At 39.5% G+C, this 26,012-nt stretch overlaps 1 protein-coding gene across 15 annotated transcripts in view; it reads right to left on the bottom strand.

Moving 5' to 3' along the window:
• LOC104315786 (ubiquitin-associated protein 2-like) overlaps window positions 1–26,012 on the bottom strand; it is a 79,488-nt gene that overhangs the window by 28,974 nt on the left and 24,502 nt on the right. For 13 of the 15 annotated variants that reach the window (XM_069777760.1, XM_069777764.1, XM_069777761.1 and 10 more), the window contains exons 2-8: window positions 25,497–25,636; window positions 21,415–21,492; window positions 19,139–19,249; window positions 15,089–15,242; window positions 13,276–13,353; window positions 3,854–3,908; window positions 2,550–2,653 (exon numbers count right to left, since the gene is read on the bottom strand). In XM_069777760.1, the coding sequence (XP_069633861.1) occupies window positions 2,550–2,653; window positions 3,854–3,908; window positions 13,276–13,353; window positions 15,089–15,242; window positions 19,139–19,249; window positions 21,415–21,492; window positions 25,497–25,595 (679 nt within the window). In that variant the 5' untranslated portion in view covers window positions 25,596–25,636. Of the gene's footprint in view, window positions 1–2,549; window positions 2,654–3,853; window positions 3,909–13,275; window positions 13,354–15,088; window positions 15,243–19,138; window positions 19,281–21,414; window positions 21,493–25,496; window positions 25,637–26,012 lie in introns of those variants that run through there. The other 2 variants (XM_069777768.1, XM_069777767.1) reach the window with 2 other exon arrangements.

The raw sequence follows: 26,012 nt of genomic DNA, 5'->3' as shown, positions 1-26,012 counted from the left end.
CCATACCTTGCCTGCCACTCTTTCCCCCCACCGCTGCTTCCATCTCCCTTCCCAGCACTCTCTCTTCTGCTTTAAAACTACCACCACAGCTGCAGCCTCCTCTCAAGATGCTTTCTTTCACAAGGTTGAAAGTGCTTCCCACTTGGATAAAGCTAAATGATTCAATTTTAAAGCCTCCTCTTTTTAAAAAGATATCTTCTTTTTGGCTCAGGGACTTATTTCAGACATTTCTACAGCTTGTCTAAAGAAGAAACACTGTCAAATAAAACACTCTTTCTATAGTCATATATAGAGAAACATTTTTGTCAGTTATGGTGCCTTTCCCATTTGCACTGAAAGTAAATTAAGATTAGGAGCAAAAAGGTACTTAGCACGCAAAAAGAACATTCACATTTAACTAGTTTACTTTAAATTTCCACCAACCAAATGATTTTGCAGGAACTCCCCACATTGACACTCACTCATTGATACCCCTAAAAACCATTAATCTGATGAGGGCAGGGAAAATTCCCAAATGCCTTCTCACATCTTCTTCTCCATACCATGCCCCTCAACTTCCCATACATGCCTTAAGTTGCATCACTGAAGTTCAGTGCAGTTCTCAGTGACATGCGCACAGCCTAACAGCACAAACACACTTGGCATCCAAAAAACATTCCACATGTCAAGTAGTACGCTTTGAACTTCCACCAATTTGCTCAGCAGCAAAACCCTCATGTAGACACATTCATAATCTTACGGGGATCTTTTTACACACACCAAGCTACTCTTATTCCTAAGCAGAATTCTTCCATTACTGAAGACTGAGGAGATGCCTACAAGAAGGAACAGAGGTTGCCATAAGGGGAGGCACATGAAGGCTACCCAGAGTTAGCAGGGAGGGTCACAAAACATTCAAGCTGACTTGGAAAGTGGAGCACAAGTCAAAGTCATTCATAAGTCACAACCTTACAGTTGCATTCATTAATAACTAAGCAGTGAATTTTCTGCCTCTGGTCCAGTCTCCTCATGCCTTTCTTGTATATCTTTCTTTAGTTAGTCAACCTTCTGTATTCCTTCTGCAATACTTGTGACAACATACCCTACCCTCTGCTACCATATAGCAAACAACAGTATCAGTATTCCTAGGGGAATTTTCAAGTCATTAGGTGTCCTTCTAACTCATTATTTGATAAACTTATTTGAAAAACTAACATGAGTAAAAGTAAAAGGTGCATTTCTGTTTGCGCTATAGCACCAAGTAATTTCAAAAGTAACACCTTGGAAAGACGCCAGATTTGGCAAAAGAGCTCCTTTTCAATAATCATTCATATACTCAGGGCCGCTCTCCCACACTGGACTAGAAGGCACTCAGAGTGACAAGACAGCTGCCTAACAAGCCCTCCTAAACTCTAAGCTTGTTATTGCCTTCTCTGGTTAAGTGGAAAATGGCTTGTATGAAGTTCAGAAAGCTGCATCTCAAGCAGCTCACAGCAGAGCTCAATGGAGCACACCGTGGCCTCCAGTATCAGTCTTTTCCTTCCACACTTGACACAGAGGCTGATGAAAAATCATCTGAGTAGGCTTCAGCAATTAAGAGATCAGAAGAGTTACCTTTGCTGGGGTTAAAAAAACAAAACTCTCCTATCACTCAGTGGTTCTCAAGTGTGGACAATAACATACATTAATTTCTCCATCCTGACACAGGGTTTCCTCTGTCTTCATCTCCTGTTACAGCATATGGGAATCAGCAAGGTATCCTGTTTTCCCAATCACAGACAAGCAGGTCACATTCTTCTTTTCTGAACCACCATGAGACCACTTCTTAAGTGGTTCCTTTCCAAACTATGTCTGTCTCTTGCCTTTAGCCAGGAGAGCATACTTCACACTTGAAACTTCATACAGAAACACATAGCTGCCTCTATCTTCAGACAGGCAGACTGCTTTTTGGCTTCCATTCAAGTGCCCACTCGTGCTTTAGCTAATAATTCTTCTCTTCAAAGGTGGCAGATCTTGGAACTCTCCTCTATCCCAGAGACTCACATCCTTACATTCCTGCATTGTACAGGTGGGGCTTCCAAAGCCATCCCAGTCTTACTGAGTGAATTCATGTTTGTGAACAGTTTTTCTTTTCTTTTTCTTTTCCTACTTAGATATTCACACCCTATTTCCCGATGCCTGTGGACCAATCACTTCAGTAGGACTTTAATTCCTTAACTATATTAGGGGAGCTCTTAAGCAGTACTTAAGATATCTAAACAGTTCTTCACATACAAGGTTCTTCCAATAACTCTTCAAATCATTTGTCTCTCAAAGGATTGTTAGTACTAAAACAAAAAAATTGCAAATTGCTTTCCCTTCATTCTAACCAGATAGTTACTCAGGCTACACAGCATGTGCTCTGCACATTAGTAGCAGTTAAGCTATAAAAATGAACTAGCGTCTGTGTCATGTGACATGTATTCACATTTTCAGAACTTAACTGAACACTAACAGAATGGTTATTTTAACTGCCAATTTGCTACTGGTCTTCTTTCATTCCAATCGTTCCACTTCTTGAAGCATCTTACCAGTTCCATCATCTGCATCATTCTGACCAGTCTCCCAAATCTCTGATTTTGTCCCAAAGCCATGAGTGGCAGAAGACTCCATATAGTCTGCAGGGTTAAATGTCCTAGAGTTTTAAAAGTTAAGAAATGGAAGAGAACACATGGGTCATTCAACGAACACAAGTGTCATCATTTTTAGCTGAAGTTGTATTATATTTAGCAACTCGATTTCCACATAATTTATCTTGATAGTTTTGGTCTCAAAAGAAATTTTTCCTCTATGAGCAGACACAGATAGAACAGGGAGAAAAGAGAAAAGAAGAGGAGAAGAAAGGGAGGAGACTGGAAAAAAAATAATTACTGTAGCGAAACTGAACCAAAACAGTTCCTGAAAAAGCAGTTAACAGCATAGCTACTCCTCCCAGTCTTATAAAGCATTAGTTTATATGGACAACGATAAGCCCCTCTCAGCTGATAGTTTCTCAGCAGGTGGCTGACTGATGAGAAACCAGTATCATGTCCTTTCAGAGCACCAGACCTGCGCAGGACAGGAGTCAGAACATCAGTAAGACTATTTCAGAATGCACACCTGACACCGATGCCAAAACACACAGATGCAGCAAAAGGTGAAAAAGGATTTTTGAAGAAAAAACACTTTTCACTTCATCTCCAGGTACGAACAAGAAGGATTATTAGAGGACTAGAATGAGCCTTCTGTTCATCATGACATCACTGACATTGCACCAAATGCCATTAAAGGCAAACACTGAGTGAATGTAGTGGAGGCTACACTTCTATGAAGCAAGTTATTCCAACAAAACTGAGAACAAACTTTAGAGCTGCTGCGTAACTTCTGTTGATTCTGGTTTAGGATCCATGTATGTCCAAACAGCTAAAGCGTGAAACCTTAAAAACAGGAGAAAGTTTATAATTGCTAGACTTTCTGGGTTTATATAGAACTTGTATGTTCTACACTACACTGAAACAAATCTATTTTTAAATTGACCTAGGACTATCCACACCACACAGAACTTTCAGCCTCCAAGGCACTATGTGGCTGCTACTGATAGGTACAAAGGGGTTATCGAAATTTGAGATATTAACACTGAGTGAACACACATTAGGTTTGTATAGATGTGTCTAGTTAGAAATACTGGTTTAAAACAAAAATAATCCATTAATCATCTAACAGATTTGTGAATTTTTATATCCATATTGGTTTATCAAACATACAGCAATATTAATACATACAGTGGCAATATTGTCAATTAATATTGCCATTGAGTTTGATCCTTGCCAAAATCTGTGCTCTGCATGTTTCTTACCCCATGCCTTGGGCTGAAAACCTCCCCGCTCCTCTCCCTCTGCCACGTCCAAACCCTAGGAGAGAAAACACCATTTAACAGCAACAGCAGAGGAGCCGCCAGTCACTAGTCTGTCACATTAGAAAATACTATGGTTGAAGAATAAAACTACCATAGTTAAAATTAAGTATTATTTACTTCCCAAATTTCGTCACAGGAGAATTTGTTTCCCTAACACACGCAAGTAAGCCACAGTTCATCTAAGACTGCGCGTTTCAGTAGGACTTGCAATTCTTTACTCTCTTTTCTGTATCCAGTGAAGTAGCTCCAAATGCCAAGAAAAGGACTTACCTAAAGACGCATTTCAAATGAGACTGCTACTGCCAAATCACTAGACATTGTTCAAATTTTGTATCTACTTTCTCACTCTTCCCTAAGATGCTCTAGAATCCCAGCCTCCCTGTGTACCCTGATCTTTGAAGAAATTCCGTGTCACTCCTTGCCTGTGAGGAGAAAGTTTGAATATTCCACTTGTTTCCTTCTTTGACTCAGCCCACCTTTCCACCCCTACCTCCCTGTGCTTTTGTCAACCTGCAACCACATAGTCTTTCTGCTTCCCCCTTAATCGTAGTTACTGACATGAAAATTACCCAATTCAAATTACTCAAACAACTTCCTTGTTATCACCCACAAGAATATTCGTTTCTCTCTTAACAAAAACAAATATTTGTTGCCTCCAATTTTGGTTACCAGCCTCAGTTTACAAGCTTCATGATACAGTGAATGGCTTTATTTTTGCATATTGCACAGTGCCAACAGGGCATTTTTTAATTACTTAACCATCCATAAAGCACATATCTACATAAACTGTTAGAAACTATTTCTTACATGCAGCACACTTCTACACAGATTTTTTTTTTTCTTCCCTCTTTTTACGACCTCAGTATCTGAGGCTTTTTCAGTTTGTTGGGTTTTTTGAGGAAAACTATGAGTATTATTTTGTATTACAAGAACAGGAGGAGGTCAAGAGCTGCAGACTGAGAACAAAGCAGTGTTTATTTTAACAAGAAAATTATGTGGTAATTATAAGTCACCAAGCAACTGCAGGTTTACCAGAGCACAAAAGTTATAATCCTAAGTCACCAACACAATGGTTGTCTAAACATCAGAATTACCCATGACACGCTGTTCAAACCTGGATCAAAATTACCCCTTATTTTCAGGGGACAACCTAAACTGAATAAGAACAGTAACTCCAGGGCATGGTAAAAACAGATTAGGAAGTTCCTATTTTAATTACTTTGCTTTCCCTCCCCTTACCACTCGTTCCTCCCCTTACCACTCGTTCACTGTCCAAGTGTTAAAAGATATTTCTGGGCCTCTAAATGTCTACTACCTACATTTTCAGGGACTTCTCAGAAGCATCAAAATAGCAGGATAGCTTTACCCACATTTTGATAAAAGAGTTTACCCATATCCTATACAAGGTGGCAACGGCTAGCTACAGAGGAACCATGGAAACCTGCAGAGGAAGGATTCCCAGACAGCAACACAGTATTTTGGCAGGACAAGAACACAGAAGAATTAAGGTCTGATGCTAGGCCAGATCTTACATCTATCTCTACATTTTCCCCTTTTTGCCCTCTTTTCACAAACAGTTGGAGAGAAGACACACAGAGGTTAGGAAAGAGGTAACAACAGCTGCAACCTGGCAATTGCCATCCCTCTCCACCAAGCCCACATGTGAAGTCATGCTCTTTGCTCTGCCACATACAACAGTACCCCAGACCCCACTGTACCCAACTGATTGTAACTCGGCCTCTAAACTTACTTGCTCAGCCTACCTATTCTACTGCTCTGCTCTCCTTCACCCACCTAAAATCCCCAATCTGGGAAGCTGATCCATGGCATAACAAGACCACAGCTCTCAGAGGCACAGAAGTCAGTGCGCTCTGGATTATGTTTCTGCCCAGAAAATAATTTTTTAAGAGCAGAACCAGCTAAACAAGTTTACTTGGGGCCATCTGTGTAATAAATTTACTTCCTACAGCTATCAATACAGTATTAAACACCATTTACGAATGATGCATAGAAGAGAGATCAACAGATTTTTTACAAGTTCAGCTACAAGAACAATTGGGAGCTGTGAATCACAGAAACAGTCAAGCAGAAATATTCTTCAGTGAGGTAGACATTAGGTACAGAGAGATTAACTGGAATAGCTAGCATGAAAGTACAAACAGATTTTAGAAGAGAAGGTAAGTCTCCCCAGCCTTCCAAGTGCAGAAGCCCGAAAGAATAAACATAGCATATTAAGCAGATGATGAAGTTTTGCAAGCAAGGCACATGTAACATGCCATACCAGCATGGGCACAATAAATTACTTGCTGAAAACAGCAATAAGATTCTCTAACAATTTTAGAAATTGCTAGAAAGAAATAATTTTGTTCCTGAAGTTCCATGCACAGTATTAGACTACTAGCCAGCAAGGGGGGGTTTTATACCAGATCACTTTGAAAGTCAACCCTGAACTTGAATTTCAAGTGGATTCCCTTAACTTCATAAAGCTGTGTCTATGCTTTCTCTAAAAACTGAACTTAAATTAAGTTTAATCAACAAATGCAACAAAAAGCACTCTAATGAAGACAAAAGGGAAGTATCACACCAGCAACGTTACAGAAAGCACTAAATTCAAAGCTAGAAAAGACACAGAGAACTAATTCAAAATATGGGACAGTGAGTACTCACCACTGAAAGTTCACCCTAACTTGGACATGGAATCTCATACATCATAGTCATTAATGCAAGAAAACAGGGAGAAGGGCTGGTACTCTCTTTGACACAACCAGATCACTAATAGATTCTTAAATTCTCATGCTGAGAAAAGTTACTTCTCTCAGCTGCCAAAATTAAAACACAGCCTTAAAACAATGAGAAGGCACAGTCTTCTAACACAGAGAAGTTAGTCATGAAGCAACTATGAATGCCCATTAGGTATTTGCAAACTTCTGATGCTTTTTAACAGTGACCAAAAGGTCAGTGAGCAAATCAAGCTTCACACCACAATTCAGAGCAGGGACCCAAATTCTGAGCATGCAATCCCACAGTAACGTAAATACATTTAAATCAACTGAGGTCTTCCTCACCAGTGATCACAAGCTCTACTCTCTTTCCTGCACTGACAGTTTTGCACATACCAGTGAGCAAGCAGAAAAGTATTATCAGAAAACGAAATTATTAGTTCACTTTGGATCAGCTCTCCAAACCAGTTCCCTACTTGTTAAATACCAGAAAACTAGTCACCTTTACACCAGGATAAGTCACCAAAAAAACCTGTTGTCCCCAGCTACCATGCTGCCTGCCCCTGTTTTTTCTTTTTTGGCTTGATTAGTTTTAAACTTAGGTGAATCCTCTGATACAGTTCAAATGCACCAGAGACAGACAGGACCAACCCCTCCCCCAGCCGTAATGCCAGTTTATGCTTGTAACATAAAAAGTATAGCTTTAACACTACTCTAAAAAGTTGTTAGATCTCAACAGTCAGCATATACAAAACCAATTTTTTTTCCTGTGGTAATTCACAATCAGCAATTTTTCTATCAACAATTTTATCTACCCACAATAAAAGAACAAGTGACTTGGCTGTAGCTCATTAAATCTTCCAGTGAGCCTAAAGGAATAGATTTTCTTACAATTAATCAGCATGTGGAACACAAAAGCAACTGACGGGCATCAGGCAAAGAACAAAATTACTGCCCTGCCTCATATAAACCCTCATAACATTTCTCCACATTCCTTTACACTTGGATCTACAAACAACAGCCTAAAGTATCACGGCAGCATTGCGTACTCATTCCTGCTCCAGGAATCCAGGACTGGGGACCTACATTTAAAGTTGATTCTGATCAACATTCCTGTCACTACCCCTATCCAACATCACTTAAAACAATGAACTATTTAAAACATGTTTTTGTTTCCTTTAACATTGTAACTGTTTAACTATGCATTGTTGGGATTTTTTCCTGCTTTCCAGCACATCTCCCTCAGTTGACTAGGTTCACATTAGCCATCACATATTCACATTTTTCTTTTCTGGAATGATTTCTAGAGAAGTCAACACTTAGACCCAAGCAGGTGGTGAGATTTTCTGTTTCCACTAAAACCCACTGGGAGTTCAAAACACTCCTAATCACACAATCAAGTATTCACTCTGCTACCGTCCATGCATGGAAAGAATCGTTCATCTCATTCACAACATTTCTTCCCCCAAAACAAACACACATTACATGGGAGCATGAGATAAGTGTGTAGTACCACAACTCAGATGGGCCTAGCCCATTAACTTAATAGCCTATTCTGTAGAAAATCCAGTTTGCTGAGCTTGCAGACCTAAATCCTTCCACTGCAACACAGGTGCTTTATTCAAAACTCAGATTTTCACACAGATGGGTTTAAATTAGATGAAGACACTTTAAGTTTAAGAAAGGGCCTAAGAACAGCTGAAAGGAAAAGGAAATGCAGACTGGAAGGGCAGGCAACACCCTAGATTGGTGCTTATCTCCAATTACACAGTAACTGAACAGCTCTGATCTCTGCTCTGGAAATGCAGAGCCAGCCATCCTCACAGCAGACACCGAGGTGACAGAGGCTTAAGCCTTATGAACAGATAAGGAGGCTAAGTATAGAAAGTTTGTATTCTGGGTATTCCATACTACCAAAACAAACACTGAAGTTATATTTAATAATTCAAATCACTTTTGTCTTATCAGTCATCATAAAGCTAGAAGCATTGGATCAGTTTTATATACTGCATGTACTCTAGTAACCATTTTTAGAAGCATGTGCACAAAACTTTCAACTCTAAAAGTTACGTTTAAAAGAAAATAACTTATGTTAAAGCTAAGTTCTGGTTAATCTCAAAAAAAAAAAAAAATTACAGGACACACTGCTCCTTAACCAATGCAGAACCAACTACAGCAAAACTAAACATACTTCAGATTGTGACCTCCAGAAGGTCTTATTGACATTCATGTTTTAAAAAACCAACATCCTTACTAGTTCTGGCAAAGGAAATCCAAAATATAGTTTGTGCCAGCTGTGCTAAGCTTTTAAAACAAGTAATTGTTTAGACATCCAATTCTGGTTAAAGAAGCTCAATTTTTTCAAGGATAGCATACTTCTTATCTAAAAAACATTAAAAAAAAAAAAAGATACCAAGAACAGAAGCTGGACTATAGTCAGATATTTACAAAAAGGATAAGTTGATTTGTTTTCTTATACAGCCAGCAGAAAAAACAAGTAGTTGAAAGGCTTCTCATCATGCTGTTTAAGTCCAAAATTAAAAGATAGTATTTGCCCCTTTCACTTTTATTTCTGTTTTGCTAGAAAAAAATTCCCTGTCAGCATCCACATTTATGGCATGCTCACGTTGCTCTGGAAGAATGAAGAGGAAGAGAATAGAGGAACAGAAGTAAAAGTGACAAATCCATTTTCACTTTGCAAACCAGGATAATTGCTACACATGAATCGGTAACAATTTCTGTGCTGAATCAAGTCTGAAAGTTCACCCACCTGCTATCCCATTATCAGCTATGACCAATTAGACATCTAGGGAGGAGTACATGAACTGAAGCCACAGCGCAGTTTCTCTGGACACTCTCTTCGTCTTCAACCATTTGTGGCTCTTCCTCAGCCAAAGATAATTTACACACATCAAAACCCTCTGTGGTTTTTCCTTTTCTTGCTGTGGTTCTTTTTTAGGATGAAATTGTCAGGTCTCTCTGGGTGTAAATTTTCAGCACCCACAACAACTTATTGAAAGGAATTCCTCAGGTTAACTACATGTATGAAGACCCACCTTCATAAGTTCATTTCAAACCCGTAACCTACTGACTTCATTTAATACTCCCACATTTGCATACTTGGAGTAATCAGTTGATTTCCCCATAGAACCTTCTCCACCAAAATTTTACAGATCTCTACCATACACCTACTCAGCTCTCTCTTTTGCAGGTGGAGTAGTCCTAGTCTGCTTGTTCCTCACACCCCATAAATGCAGTCTTCCCAGTACCTTCAAAAGCCTTTTCTTGCTCTACCACATCCTTTTCAACATGGGGTGGAGGACAGTGGGAGAACCAGACCTGCACTTGAAATTGAAGATGTGAGAACAGCAAAATAAACAGTAGCATAAAAAACCAGAACTGTGCCTGTAAAGTTTGTCAATTTTTATATAACACTGCAGCTGATTAAAACACGAGGTAACATTTCTAGAGCTGACAATCCTAAAGACATAACCATCTTCCTCCATAATTCCTTCACCAGATTCCATTCCAGACAGTTACAAATCCTTGCAACACTGACACACAAATATAAACACTTTGATGCAATTACTACTCATCACCATTACAGTATTTTTTACTGTTGTGGTTTAACTCCAGCCAGCAAGTAGGCACCACACAGCTGCTCACTCACCCGTCCCCTCCCAGTGGGACAGGGAAGACAATTGAAAAAAAAGTAAAACCTGTGGGTTAAGATAAGAACGATTTAATAACTAAAGTAAAATAAAATTTAATACTAACAATAATAATAAAATATAATACCAATAATTGTAATGAAAAGGAATATAACAACAACAACAAAAAAAAAACCAAAAAAAAACCAAAACAAGAAAAGACAAGTGATGCACAATGCAATTGCTCACCACCCACTGACAGATGCCTGAACAGCAATCCACCCCTCACAGCCAAATCCCCCCCAGTTTATATACTGAGCGTGACGTTCTATGGTATGGAATATCCCTTTTGCTAGTTCGGGTCTGTTGTCCTGGCCATGCTCCCTTCCCAGCTTCTTGTACACTGGCTTGCTGGCAGAGCATGGGAAACTGAAAAATCCTTAACTTGGGATAAGCACTACTTAGCAACAACTAAAACATCAGTGTGTTATCAACATTATTCTCACACTAAATCCAAAAAACACTGTACCAGCTACTAAGAAGAAAATTAACTCTATCCCACATGAAATGAGAATATACACATTTAAATTAAGCTCATTCAAGAAATTCAGTTCTGAAAAGAGAGAGAGATGGGAAGTTGATCTTAAAAAAAGAAATTTTTTGGAAATAGTTTCCAAGCCAAAGTTTACACCCTCCGTTTAGCAAGCAAAAATTAAGGGCAGAGCAATTCCAGAATTGTGTCCTGAAACACATCCTGTGATACATTTTTGTTTTCTGTTAATCAGTCAATAATACGTATCTACTTCAAATCCTTCATCTCCTGCATACCAGCAACCAGCGGTGTTTGTACACTGTATACCTACTACCCTGTAAAGTTGCAAGGAATGTCACACAGAGTCATTAATGGAAGATCTACTGCACAACAAAGCTAGTGCCTACAGCACCAGGGCAGAAATACTCAGTATCAGGGCTTTTCCCCCTCAGTAAACAGCACATTATGACCCCAGCGTCAATCCCATTTGCTATTTTCAGTGCATGTAATTTCTTAAAATTAGGCTGTTCTACAGTGAAGCAGCAATACGATGGCCCAGCAAATCTTCCCCTAGAAAGCAGCCAGTAAGATAACTCCAGCCTGAGAATGTAGCTTAAAATAGAGAGACAGTGCATTGCTCAGATATTAGCTGACCCCTAATTTTGTACCCAATGCCTAGGTTCCTACACACACTATGCATGAAACTTTTCTAAAAAAGGGTTCTGTGGTGATTACCAGCAACCTATTTACTTTCAGCTGAAGTACTTTATCCCACATTTGACTATTCTGTGTAACAGTAAAGAAAGACTACTGAATGAAATGGCAGGAAGCTTTTTTTTACTATTTCTACTAATAACCAAAGGAAGAAGGTCATGCATCCCTGCAGTACTGAGAGTGAAATACACAACTTTATACAACTCCCTGCAGATTTCAAGGGCTTGCATTATAAAATTAAATTAGGTATTTCCTGCCACAGAATACACACACTTGTAATATAATGATCCTGAAGTCGTTCAACAGGTTTATCACAGACATTTGAGAACACTTCATTAAGATACTTTGCTCACATAAACGTACAGTCTAAAATATTTGGTAGAGAGATACAGCAATACTATGTGTTCTGTGAACAGAAATTGGTTGAAGTTGTTCCAATTTCTTCAGTCAGTTATGTCTGTTTGATCTGATGATTAAACACTTTGGATTGAGACATATGATATTCAACTAGAGAGCTACAGTGTTGACAACAAAAGCAGTGTATTGTTCATAAGGTTACAAAGCAAAAAGTAGACTGTATTTGAAATGAACCTTTATGTTTCACCCAACAATTGAAAAAAAATCCTATCTTTATAATTCGAGTATAAAGGATTATTTTATAAAACAAATACTGAAAGATTTACGTTCCATCTATTAACAGTGCTAACATACCTAAAACTGTAGCTGTGAACTATACCACACCCTCCCATTTGGTACTTGGTGATTCACAGGTACAACTGAGTCATTCTCACAACCCTCTCTCTGGAAGCTACATGTCTTTGCATCTTTCCACTCCTTCAAGATGCAGATCTGGAGACAATGAAGGTGAATGTGCCTGTTGCTGAATGCCTCTGTTACTGGATATTCCAAAGAGAAAGGAGTCCTTTGAAGGCAGAATTTTTCACAAGTCAGGCATTACTTAAGTACATTAGCTCTGCTGTGCACCTTAACAATTCAACTCATTTAATACCCATTTCCCCATATGAGGTGCACTATACCTAGGTTACTCATTTTCATTCCTCCTGCTTTAAGAAAAAACAAGCCTCTTTCCATTCCAACTTGTGAAAATCCAAACCAACTGCACATCCCTTGATTCCACATCAAATCTATTATCAACATCTTTCCTATCTCTTCTACAGGACAGGATCGGACTTCTACCTAAGACCCTGCAGTATTGTTTTTCCTCAGTTCTCCTCATCAGCTCTTCCATGTGAAATTCCTTCTCCTACCAAAAAGTCTCTAAGGTAGGTTGTTCTTTCTCTGATTGGCTACCAAAAACAGAAGGCAAGCCTGACAACCGTATCCACCCCAAAGAAACGGCACAAGTACACATCAAATCCCTCCCTGAGAGGCCTACAGATGGAATCTTGTACTCTCCTGCTGCCAAGGTACATCCTGAGGAGCCCAGTGCACTCCCACTCACAGGCGGCTGGCATGAGTCAATCTGGGGAAACAGCTCCCCATAGCCAGAGCACACCAGCCTACCATGATGGTGATTTATGTCAATTCTTTTAAGCTGTTCTGAGACCAAGACATGACAAGGGGTAAGGGAGGGGGAGGTACCTAAATTAAAGGTGGCTGAAGTGCTTATGGAATGAAAGGATAACCAACAAATGCTTAAAATGAAGTGTTTAAAGAAATAAATGGGAGAGTTCCATTTCAGGACATGAAATCAGTGCCAGTCCCACACCAATGCCACCATCTCACCTCTCCCACGGCCACGTTTCCCACGGTCCGAAGGCCTGTCTCCTTGATTGTTGTCCACTCCATTCTCTTCGGCTCTAACTGCGGAGAGAGGACAGCTTAAGAGATGCTTTAGAGACTCATACATGAGACCATAGAGCCATCTGCTTAACCTGAAGCCCAAAAGAAAAGGCAAGGCTTTAAAGTAGGCTGGTCAACAGATCTCAGTCATCTCTCTTCTTTGGGGGCCTAGCTACAAGCAAGTTATGTTTACTTTGCACTGGACAATTAGAAAGCAAAATATCTAATAAGAGGGAAATGTCCCTTAGCAAACATACTTCTAGTTGTTGGTTTTGGTGGGTTTTTTTTTTTTTGGGGGGGGGGGCAGTGTGAGGAGAAGGTGCAGTATAATACAGCTGCCTCATACTATGCTTCCTTGATAATGTGCTGGGTGGCAACAGTGAAAGAATAAGGGATAGCCAAGAACACCAACTCTTCTCCTGTCTGTCCATACCACATCCCTGTACAACCTGGGAAACTTAAACGAACTCTCCTCTGTATTTAAATCAGAGGGACAACAACTGGGTGAAGGTGAAGCATTAGAAAAGCACTGCAACTTAACAATTTTGCTGAAAACTGCTGAGGGGGTACTCTGAAAGATGGCTGGCTCCTTCAAGAAGAAAAAAAAGTAATAACAACTGGCCACTTAAAATGCTGGTGAGATTTTGTACTGCACAACTTCTCCTAATGGCAGCAACAAAATCATCAATGCTCGGACATAAAGCTGGGAAGAGAGTATCAAGATTTGGTAACCATCTCAAAAATCTTTAATTCCAGTTTACAAAAAGAGATAAGCAGCATCTGCCTCTGGCAAAATCTGCCCCTTACTTTCATTTTGATGGATGCAGTTTCAATTTGTTCTAAGCACAGCTGCAAGTTTTATTAGTATTTTTTCCTATCTTGACGTTACTCTATTCTACAAAGATTCACAATGTCCTCATTGGCACGATATTTGAATGTATTCCGATAATGAATTAGAAGAGTTGGCTAATACTGTAAATATTTTTCCTGCTTTTAAGTGAAAAGGTAAACATACTGTTTTCATTCCAGTTTCTCTGCTCATCTGTTAGTGTTGTGTACAACCCTTACAGGCAATGTGTACAGCTTTGACACTGCTGATAAAACTTGGTGAAAAAAGCAACACATATCCAATGGTGATCTAATGTGAGTCTACCTAACTTGGAAACATCAGTTAGCTTTTGTACAATATATTATTGCACCCGTATAAACTGTAGCAAATTTTTAAATGTCTCAACTCACAAAGAATTTTCTCTGTTGTAGAAACTCACCTTTGGTTGGCTTATGTGAGTAATATATGCTAGAGATTAATAATGATCCCAGTCTTTTCATTCCCCTTATGAGAAGATGAGAACATCTTCAGGTTCTCCCACTCATAAAAGGAGATGTAGTCAAAGCTGGATAAATTTTTTATTAAAAGAAACAAAAAAGTGTATCAGCTGTGCAGCGACATACTTGCTCTCAAGCAGTCTTACAAAGAATCAATTCTAAAACATAAAGAACAACAATTTGTACAAGATCAATTAATCAAAAAAGGACATAAATTTAAATTAAATTGTCTCTGAACAAGAACAGACCATCCCAAAACCAAGTCACACAGACAGATCAAGCATACCTGTCACACAAACAAGTTATGATTGCTTCAGCGCTGAGCTATAGCTCGGATGTGCTTTAGTCCATCAAGCATTCACTCTTAACTCAGCCAGTTTCAGCTGCAAGAAAATTGTCTGCATCTTTAAAAGTGAACCACTATACATACACTCTCGGCCACGGCTGCCTCCTCTTCCTCGTCTGTTGGAACTTCCTCGTCCACGACTCACTTCTCTGTCCACTCTTTTTTCTCTGTTCTCTTTGTTTTCTGAACTTTCCTTCCCAAGGCTTTTCTTCTTTCCCCCTACAGTCTCCCAAGAAGTCTATTTGGGTAGAAGATAATTAGATACAAAAGTCAAAAAGGAGGAGATAGCTCTCAATGCATACTTCCACCTCACACCCTTCCAGTTCGTGGGAAAAAAAAACAGGTATTTGCGTAACATCACATATGTAATACCTTGCAAACTACACTGATACAAATGGAAACACAGGCTGTATTTCTGGGAAGAAATGAGAAAGAAACAAGTTTTAGAAGTTGGCTTGTCTTACGGAATGTGAGAATCCCAAATATTTCTGGCTATAATGGACTTTTATTAGTTCAAGGAAGCCTAGATATGACTACGACACAGAAAATCTGCAAAGCAAGCAACAGTTTCCCTCTCAACTACCTTCATAAATCTAGCAAGGAAGCATGCACAGAGCTATCTTTTTCATCCAAGGAAATGAAAAAATGCTTATAAGTGTCATTGAACAAGACACTGATAAGAATAAGTACACAGCCTAAGGGGGCGGGGGTGCGGTGGGGGATTAAAAAGAAAAACCAGTATCCAGATGGACTAGAATTCAAGCACCAAGAGACAGAATGGCAGAACAACTCAGGAAAACTGGAGCCATGGTAAGCTAGACCATCCACTCTTAACAGCTACAGCCCATCACACACAGTAAAATACAGGAAAAACTATGTCTAAACAAGACAAGGGACCAAGGTCCAAACATCAGGCTTCAGCTTTAACATTAAATTCCATCTTTAAAATAAATTCATATGTAGGAGTTGAAAATAAAATGACTAACACACTTGCTAAGAATAGCACAGCACCCCATATATATTATGCAATTGCATGGTTAGTCTATTAAGCCATAGCTGCAAAGCAAAGAAAGGTATTATTTGCAAACCATTAAGATGGCAAATAGGTTTGTAAGTATGTCCCCATCTTTAGGAGCTTATAGTCTAGGTAAGGTAATTAAGCGGGAAATTTGCATATGCAAATAAGATGCCATCAACTGTGAAGCACTGAAGCCATGACCTCTGACAGGCACTTGCATCAAACAAAAAAGGCTGGCTATCAGTACTTTTAGGTCCTGTCCTATCTTCTCTCAATTCAGACAGCAGCAACTCAAAAGACCTCATGAGGTAGGCAATGACCAGCTAGTCTAAGCTGCCTAGAACTGGGAAAACTAATGCTATTGAGAAAGCAAGGAACAACCCCGTTCAAGTACGAACTCAGTATTTCAGTGTCTCCTTTGAGAGAATAAGTACTAAGAGAACGGTTACTCTCTCTTTATTTTTTGCCATGGTAGAGGTGAGAAAGAAGGCTGAAATCACATTTCAATTTCAATTCCAGTATAGAAGACTACACTGCCGTAAACCAACTTAGATGAAGCGCAGATAATGCAGATTAAAAGTACAAAACTACGCATTTAAGCAACAACACATTATTTGTGTGACACAAAACTGTTTCCTCCAGTAACGGTCATATTGCTTCACCTGCCATAGCCTGTGTAACTGCATTACACACTAGAACATTCCTAGAGATTTAGAGACACTTCACAGGAGGAAAAATAAATGCACTGACAACTATAGAACCAAATATATATATATATATATATTTCAGAATGCACTACTATTTCACTGATGGCCATGGTGCCAAAAGATCTTTGACCATTTTAAGAAACACGCAGAACTGGATGATCCTGCAAAGCTTAAGAGCAAGTAGCCTCTCCTTAGTAAGGCTTTACATGACTTGGGAAGGATCAGTGAAAAGACAACTGTGAAAGCATCAGATCCATGCTCTACCACAATGTAATTTTGAGGGAAGCCTTGAGAAGTTAAGTTGGGCATGTCCTTTAAGATAGAGGATGGTGCTACCTTTGGGCATGGGAATCCATCACAGACTGTCGAAGCTGTCTGGTTTTGTAAGGGAGCTAACTGATTACAATTTCAGCTGACGATGCCTGAGGCAACCCAAATGACAGTTGTGGGCCTGACCTTCAAAAACATGCAAGAGAGGCCTTCTTGCTTGCCTGATCTTAGACGAAAAGAAGAATAATCTGAATGGTCTCCTTGTTCTATCTTCAAAGGTTTAGGAAGTAAAACATGGTCAGGCATAAAATGGATCTTAAGCCTGTAGGAAGTTAAATGAATGGAAATCTTGGGCAAAGAAACATGTCCTTCTCTACTCCCATCCACAAGCCTCTATCTGTCCAAAGCCAGGCTGTCACAACTGTTGCAGGTGGAAAGTCTTCATGAAGACTAAGTCACACAGCATAAAGCCTTAAAGATAACAGCATTAAAAAAAAAATATTAAAAAAAGATAAAACTGGCAGAGTACCAAAGAAATTATAAATAGACATTCTAGCTATCCTTGCTCTTCTAATTCTTCAATTTCGATAGACAAATTTTCTTCCAAATGAGGTAAAAAAAACCTTCTAGTGCATTAAAACAGAGCAAAACTAGAAAAAAAGATTTGGGAATCAGCATTGAGAACTAGTAGTACCTCTGCTTCCAAATTTACATCAAATCCATGGTTAAACTGTTCTGGAGTATAATGGCCTTAAAGCCCTTCAAGTTGGAGGCCCACAAACTTCCATAAAGAAGAATAAATTTCTTCACGCCCTTCAGTTAATACTAGTTCCTCCTTGAGCCCTTTAAGTTGTCTGTATTTGCTCCTAAGCTGATTTTGTCTGCGGAGAGCAGTGAGTTCAGGGGAACTTGTTGAAAGAGCAGAACATAAGGATATGTTGCATCTAATTGTTAAATGAGTTCAGAAAGTTTCTTCCATGTCATGATCACTTATAACAATTTGCTAAAGTAAAAAAGCATTTAAGATTCTCTATCAACCAGAAAACTATTTTCAATTAGAAAATGGCAAATAAGAGAAGTACAAGACAAAACAAAATGAGCACATTACCAAGACAGATTTAATCACGGTGAGATGCTCTCTTCTACTCCCAACTTGCCAGCTTGCTCAGTATTATATACTTCTGTGTTTTAGATAACCTCAACTCTGACAAATGAAAAGGGGATAGAAAAGAAAGTCCCCTCAGAATGGTATGTCCCCTAGATGTAGAGTGTGTAGGGGGCGAGTTTCCTCATTAACAATAAGCTAGAGTACACATCCTGACAAATCACAGGAAATACTGAATGTTCAGCATTAAGAAAGAAAGTCCAGGTTTCTTTCCCAATTTAGATGAGATGGAATCTAGTTTACTGCCTCAGATAAACTGTAAGAAGTCCCTCCAGCAAAAACTTCAACTGCAGCAAGACATATTTTCCTGATATCTCTTGGCATAAAAAACTGCTCTGTGCAACATCCTAAGCGGCATTATTTGTTGTTATATACACATTGTTTAGTCTCCTCCTGTTTTTCAATGAAGTCATGCAAATTAGCAACATAGTGAAAGGAGCAACTAGCTGTATTCTCTTCTGCCATTAGTAGCACTATCAATGCAACTTTCAGATGTGGAAACCTCCTCCAACTTCAATACTGGCAATGCACATCTACAGAAGTTGCATACCGGCAATGCACATGTACAGAAGTTGCACGACTTAGAAGTATCTGCCTGCCCTTCAGGTTTACAGAGACTGCACTTTGTGTCAAAGGCTTAGTCTCAGGGTTGTGGAGGTGCTACAGAGTAACCACAAACATGGCACCAAAAAACTGGCCCCGTCTGACAAGAGCACCTAGTTCTGCTGCAGAGTTAAAATTGCTGCATGTAAATAAAAGCTGGAGGACTCTGCAAGAGAGCAGCTGAACACTCACAACATTTTCAAGGTTCAGCCCATGCAGTAGAGAAGTTGCCGTGGTCTCCATTTCCTTCAAAAGAATTTGAATGGAGACGTAGAAATAAAAAGCTTCCAAAATACAACTTTCTCAATCACTTCTTAAAAGTAGAAAGACGCAGCAAACAGAGTGAGCCAAGTATGAAAGTAAAACCTTACCGTGTCTGAACTTCCTTCCAGCAGTATGTTGATTGCTCTGTTCACGTCCCCATTACAATCATGTAGTGCCACTATGCACTCATCCTGGTTTTTCCCCGTCACTTCCATAAGCTGGCAGTAAAAGTCAGACATGTTAAAATACCTGAATTATCATTATGAGAAAATAAGAGTTAGTATCACCACAGATTCTGAGAAAGTGCGTAGCTACTGTGTCAGAGCAAACTAAAATCCTAAATAAAGGTATCTCCATTTTACACATCTTCTTGGAATTCAGACAAGAGACAGGGTGAAACACAAATTAAATGGTAATCAAGAAAGCAGTCTCTTTCACACTTTTTTTTCTTTATGCTTGCAGCAAATGCTGCTACCCCAGAGACAGCAGTATATGAGGGTAAAGATCATAGAATCATTTAGGTTGGAAAAGACCTTTAAGATCATAGAGTCCAACCATCAACCATGCCCACTAAACCATGTCCTGAAGTGCCTTGTCTACATGCTTTTTGAATACCTCCAGGGACGGTGACTCCACTGCTTCCCTGGGCAGCCTGCTCCAATGCTTGACAACCCTTTCAGTAAAGAAATTTTTCCTAATATCCAATCTAAACCTCCCCCGGTGCAACCTGAGGCCATTTCCTCTTGTCCTATCACTAGTTACTTGATAGAAGAGACCAGTACCCACCTTGCTACAACCTCCTTTCAGGTAGTTGTAGAGAGCGATAAGGTCTCCCCTCAGCCTCCTTTTCTCCAGGCTAAACAACCCCAGTTTCCTCAGCCGCTCCTCAGAAGACTTGTGCTTTAAACCCTTCACCAGTTTTGTTGCCCTTCTCTGGACACGCTCCAGCACCTCAAAGTCTTTCTTGTAGTGAGGGGCCCAAAACTGAACACAGTATTCGAGGTGCGGCCTCACCAGTGCCAAGTACAGGGGAACAATTACTTCCCTGACTCAAGATGTAAAAGACCATCCTCCCTCCCTCCCCATCAAACATCCCCCTCTTTATCCTACTGTGTTAGAACAGACATAAGGTAAGCCATGGCAGAGAACATGGAAAATCATCCAGACTAAGAAAAAGGTTATTCTTCAGCCAGATCAGCTCCCTTGATCCATTTCAGCACAAGGCCACAAAGGATGCATAAGCGATGGCTGCTTAAGGAGACCTACTACTGAATTATGCTCTGTGGACCTGCAGTGCACATCCTGAGGAGTGTGGGATGGAAATAATCACAGTCTGTCATGGGACATCCAGCAACTTCACAAGGAAAAAACCTACATTAGCTAGAAATATATATATGCACAATGTAAAATATTGGACATTTCCTATGCATAACTTAACTCTTATCCTTCCCACCAGCAGACCTACAGGCACTATTGAGGAGGGTCCTCTGGCTTCGGGAAGTACCAGCTTCACTTCTGGCACAGCAATAGAACAAGTTTATAACAAGAACAACAAAAAGCACTTAATAAAGCTTCAGAGGAGGGTTTACAAAGGAAAAGAAATCAAGAAATCTGGTCCTCTGCTGCATTAATGCATTCACGCTAATTCTTCTCTCCTTCTGGGTGTACTCCTAGGTTCTTCATGAGTTATGATGTGTTCACTAGGACAAAATCACCAATACCCACAGCAGAACAGGGACCCAGATTCTCAGTACTCCTTTTATTAATGGTCTCAGCCATAACCGGCTAATGGAAGCTTGAGCATCTACACCCAAAACTCAGCATTCTAGAGGAAATCGTGTGAGATCTCATTTTCACAGTGTAATTTTGTCATTTTAATGCATACACAGAACTGTGAGGTCAGATTATTATTTTTTTTTTAAATAACACTTCAATTCACCTTTAAGCTATGATTAGATTTTTACTTTTCCTGAAAAACAGCCAAGATATTAGCAAACTCAGTTTATACAGGTGACATTTTTCCCATGCGCATGTACATTTGGACAAGCTGAACGCACTCTTTATTCTGACAATCATTAAGCATCAGGACCATACTAGAGAGATACAGTCTGGAAGAGACATCAGCACAGATGAGTTTTGGCTTACAGGCTTGTCTACAGAGGAAAATACACCAATATAACTACACAGCCAGCGCTACATTACCACACAATTTCTTGTAAACAGACTTCACAGTGCAGTAAGAGCACCTTTTCCTAGTTAAACTTACATCCTTCTGAAAAAGGTTTCATCTAAATCAGAAACAGATGCTCTAGCTCCAAAATGTAAGCCAGCTTTGGAGCACCTTATTGCAGGGCATAAAAACTCTGTACCGCAAGAAACATACTTGTTTCACTTTATCTTCAAAATCTGCGTCATTCTTATCGTAGATCATCTGAGCAAGGCGAATCTGTTCTGCTGTTGCCTGAAAAACACAAACATGCAATAAGTACACAAAAGGTAACAATGTATTTTTTAAAAGTATCTCCTAGTGTCACCATTTTTTTTCTCCAGATTCTCAAAAAGAACATACACAACAAGCACAGAGGTGCTATGGGGAAGGGATTAACATCTCCTCTATGCTCATTTTATAGTTAAAGAGTTAGCTGGGACAGAAACAATTTCAACATGTTCCAATAGGTTTGAACCATAGTTAAAGGTCACCACATAGACACGACAACCATATAATAAAATAGAATTTACCACAGAAGCCTACACTTTGATATTATTACTTTTACTTTTATTTAGTATTTACCACTGCAGAGTTACAGTTTTATCATAATAAAATGGTAACAGTATTTCTAAATTAACGACATCTCTGATGATTCCTGTTCACATCACCTTCCACGACTCTCCCAACAACCACCTGACTCTAGTTTTATGAGCACTTGGAAAGAGACTGAGTCATGCCTCAAGATTTTGCCGGCGAACAGCTGCACTTATTTTCTTTATAAACAAATACTGGTCTCTGAAAACTGCTAAAGGATCTTGTTATTGATGAAATACTTGGTGCTTCTGTAAGGTTTCTGGACCACAAATCCATGCTGGCAACTTCTCCAAAAGCTGAAAGACTAAAATGGATGGATGCAGTAAAGTGCCCTAAATCCGAATAGGCTATAGCTGCCCCAGGGAGAAAGCAACTGAAGAACACTAATGCCGCATCACACAGGTCACTCTTCATAGTGTGATATCTACAGTCTACTTGAACTGCACTCCCATGAAAATACCAAAGATAACGCTATGCTACGTGATCCTGGACCTATTTGATTACTGCTTAAACAGAAGCTTCTGTCTCGTGCTAGAGAAGGCTGTTACTGAAGAGAGCCAGGACCTGAAATGCGAGTTGACATGCTGCAGAGACTTCTTCACTGAGAAGGGGACCACCTCATCCACTGAAATTCTTGACAGAAAGGATTCATCCTGGGCAGCTGGTTGAATCTAACCTTTCGAATTCTCACTTCACAGGATACCCACATGAAAATCTGTGTCTCACAAGTTCAGACTTAATCAGGCTCAAACTGCTTCGCTTTTGGAGTTTACCACAAATACAAACTTGCGTGTAAATGCTGAGAAGAGTCTAAAAATTACTCCACCGTATACCACCAGCTGCTTATATTCTGAGAAGTTACTGCAGCTGTCACAGTTCCTTGAGGGAAGCGACATTTGCTGTGCTCAGAGGCAACAATCCAAGACAATTAGCGTTTGTAATGGAGTTAAGTACTCTGCACTACCTAACATTTTCAAAGTGTCACGCTGACAGCTTCATATGTCACTCCACTTGGTAACCCAGAGGAGAGCCTGCTCTGGAATTCCCCGCACCAGTCCTGGTGCCACTGTCCACGAAAGCATTCCGGTCAGTGTGGTGCTCTGTGTAAAGGAGCTCCTTCTTGGTGTCTGCTGAGAGCTCAGCAGAGAGCAAAAACAAAAGGTCTGCTGGTTTCAGGAATTAAGCCTTGTTGATCCATCTTCTCGCTCTGCCTTCAGCTGCCTCAGGCCCACTACAACTTTTAACCTAGTGAAGAGATTTACTTTAAAGATATCCAGAGTAAAAACATTCAGACAATGTAATTTCTGTACAGACATGACAGCATATTTGATCAGAAACAGGAAATCATTAAGATACACTTTTTCCGTAAACCAATTTTTTTCAAGTCCAGGTTAGAAGACAAAAATATACATATTTTATAACAATGTCAGATGTGTGACAGTATCTTCAGTTTTCCTGTGTAAGCAGAAAGCTTAGAATTAGCTAATATTTATGCCAGTGGATTACATCCAGATGGAATTGAAGATTCAGAAGAAAAAAGCAACAAAAACCCACAAGATGTGTTTACTACACAAACACCAAATCAGTGTCACAAAGTTTTGGTTTTTTCCCAGCGAATGGTGGTTCTTTATTTTTAAGGCACCATCATTATAAGTAACATTGTAGTATCCTATAAAAGAGTATAATTAAGTTTTAATTGCATCTAAGAAAATAGTAGCATCTGAAGAACAGCTAAACCTTTACTCAACCTTACAAGATATATTATCTTTGTGGCATAACAGAGTGAAAGAAATTTTTAACAACTTTGAACTACCAGAAAAAGAAGCGTACAAAACACAAAATTAAGTGACAGTAACAGGCCCAGATCTTATAATAAATGGTATGTTTGTTATCCAGAAGAACTGCAATGTAATTTCTTAAATAACTTAAATGATTATCAATGTAATATTATGACAATGAAAAAAAACATTATTATACATACAGAAAAATGAATCAGTGGTGATTAAACAGTAAAATCCCACATGTTCCTGTTGATCTGTAAAGCCTGACTAAGCAGGAAGGTCCATCTGATATCTAAACAATAAAAAACTATGATGCACTAAAACATAATTGCTGTATATTAAATAACCATCTTTTCCACTGAATTGACCAAACCAGTATTTATTATGCAAGAAGTAGAATAAGCAGACAAAATGCAGAAAGAGGTCTGTAAGACTTAATGCTTAAAATCAGTGAATCACATAGGTTGGAAATGTCCTCCAGTGATACCCAGTGCAACCTCCCAGTGAGACCATGTCCCATCAGAGGAGCTGCTTGGGGCCAGACACAGATCCCACAACCTCTCCAATCCATGACTGTGTTCATGGTAAACAATATTTTTTTCTTTTACCTGCTGCAATTTCCAGTATTCCAACTTGTGCCATTGTCTCTCTGAGAACTCTCTGGCTTCACCTTTGCTACACCCTTTCATGAGGTATCTGAATAGAAGTTACGACCTTGCCTTGCCTTCTTAGGGCTGAACAAATTCAGTTCCCTCAGTCACCCCTCATTCATCCTGTGCTCCAGCCCCTCAACCATCTTCGCAGCTCTTCGCTGGACTTACTCCCATCTGCCAATGTCTGTCTTGTGCCAGGGAACCCAAAACTGGGCCAAGTACTCCACTGCTGTCTTGCAAATGTCAAAAAAGGGGAAACCACCACTTCTGTCAATCTGCTCACTATACTCCTGCAGCTTTACTTGTTATAAAACAAAAACAAATTCGACTTCCATCTGTTGAAAGTCAGTTTCTAAATCCACACATTAGCACGAATCACCACTATGCAAAGCACTGCAACACAAGGAGGAGATAAGGGCTTGAGGCCACATAATTAATACTGTACAAAACAAGACCCCCTCCATATTAAAGATCAGTCTATAAAACAACAAAAGACACAATTTCCCTGGTGAGGATTTCTAGATTGATGCACTCTCTACCAGCAGAGAACTGGGGCAATTCTTGAATTGAGCCAAATTTTGAGAAATACCTGACAATAGAATAATGAGTTGCTAGGAGCAGAGAAATTTTGCACTCTCTGTAACCCAGACAAGCACACAACTTAACTACTCTGCTGCTGAGAATCAAGACAATGGGGTAAGAGCTTAATTTCAATCTCACAGATACTCAATTTTAGTCCACTAGTAGATGACCACCTTCATTTCACTTTGTGAGGACACTGCACAAGAAGTTTAGATTTTGTGACTTGCAGATATGCTGAATTATGCTGTAGAACACAACATGCCTCTAATGAAGCTTTTCCCACCCACCCAAATTCCTCTGTCAACCAGAAATCTTCTAGCATCAAGAGGCTGGCATATGGAAGAGCTGAGATCTGATGACACTGAGGTCACAGAACAGAAATCCTGACACGGGCATAGGCACAGAATTCCTCACTGATAGGAAATGTTGCTGAAGAACACAAAGCTCCTTCAGAGACAAGAATACAGGGACAACTTAATGCTGTGCTGGATTACTGAGTAATTAAAGCAAGACATCAAACATACTCTTCCAAAACAGACCATGACTTTTCCTCCCATCTTTTCTCAGTTTTTACTGACTAAGGGAAAAAATGCGTATCATTACACGCTCACTTTCAACTCAGAGAAGATTATATAGTATCACGTACCTGTACTACTTGTTTCTGTGGTTGTGTTGGCTGTGTGGTTGAAATTTGTGTTTTGTCCCGAGTGCCCCGGGTACGTTCACTGCCCACCGAAGTCATCATATACAGTATATACAAAACAATGTATGTACAAAATAGAAAATCTGAAAGGAAAAAAAAAAAGAGCACAAGTTAAAGCAGGGTACTGATTCAATACCCAGATAATAAACAAATGCAGTAGCTTGAACTGTTCCTGCCTTTACCACGAACTCTATACAGAGACTCCTGAGAAAGTAGCTTTAATACACTATTACTGGATTTATCACAGTCTTTACAGTAAAGGGGGAAACACAGTGGATAAAAAGCATTTTTGTCAGCTGATTGGGATCTGTCTAGATCTGTACTACCAGCCAACATATACTTCTCACAGCTTTTTCCAATTATTTAACATACAGACTTTTCTACCTGCTACCCTGCTGAAATTTCGGCTCCAGCTCTATCACTCCTTAAATTTCTGTAATACCTGATGTCTCATTCTGA

The sequence above is a fragment of the Haliaeetus albicilla genome (assembly GCF_947461875.1).
Source record: "Haliaeetus albicilla chromosome Z unlocalized genomic scaffold, bHalAlb1.1 SUPER_Z_unloc_1, whole genome shotgun sequence".
Lineage (NCBI taxonomy): Eukaryota > Metazoa > Chordata > Aves > Accipitriformes > Accipitridae > Haliaeetus > Haliaeetus albicilla.
Note: the sequence above shows the minus strand (reverse complement) of the source record. Positions and strands in the feature narration are given on the sequence as shown.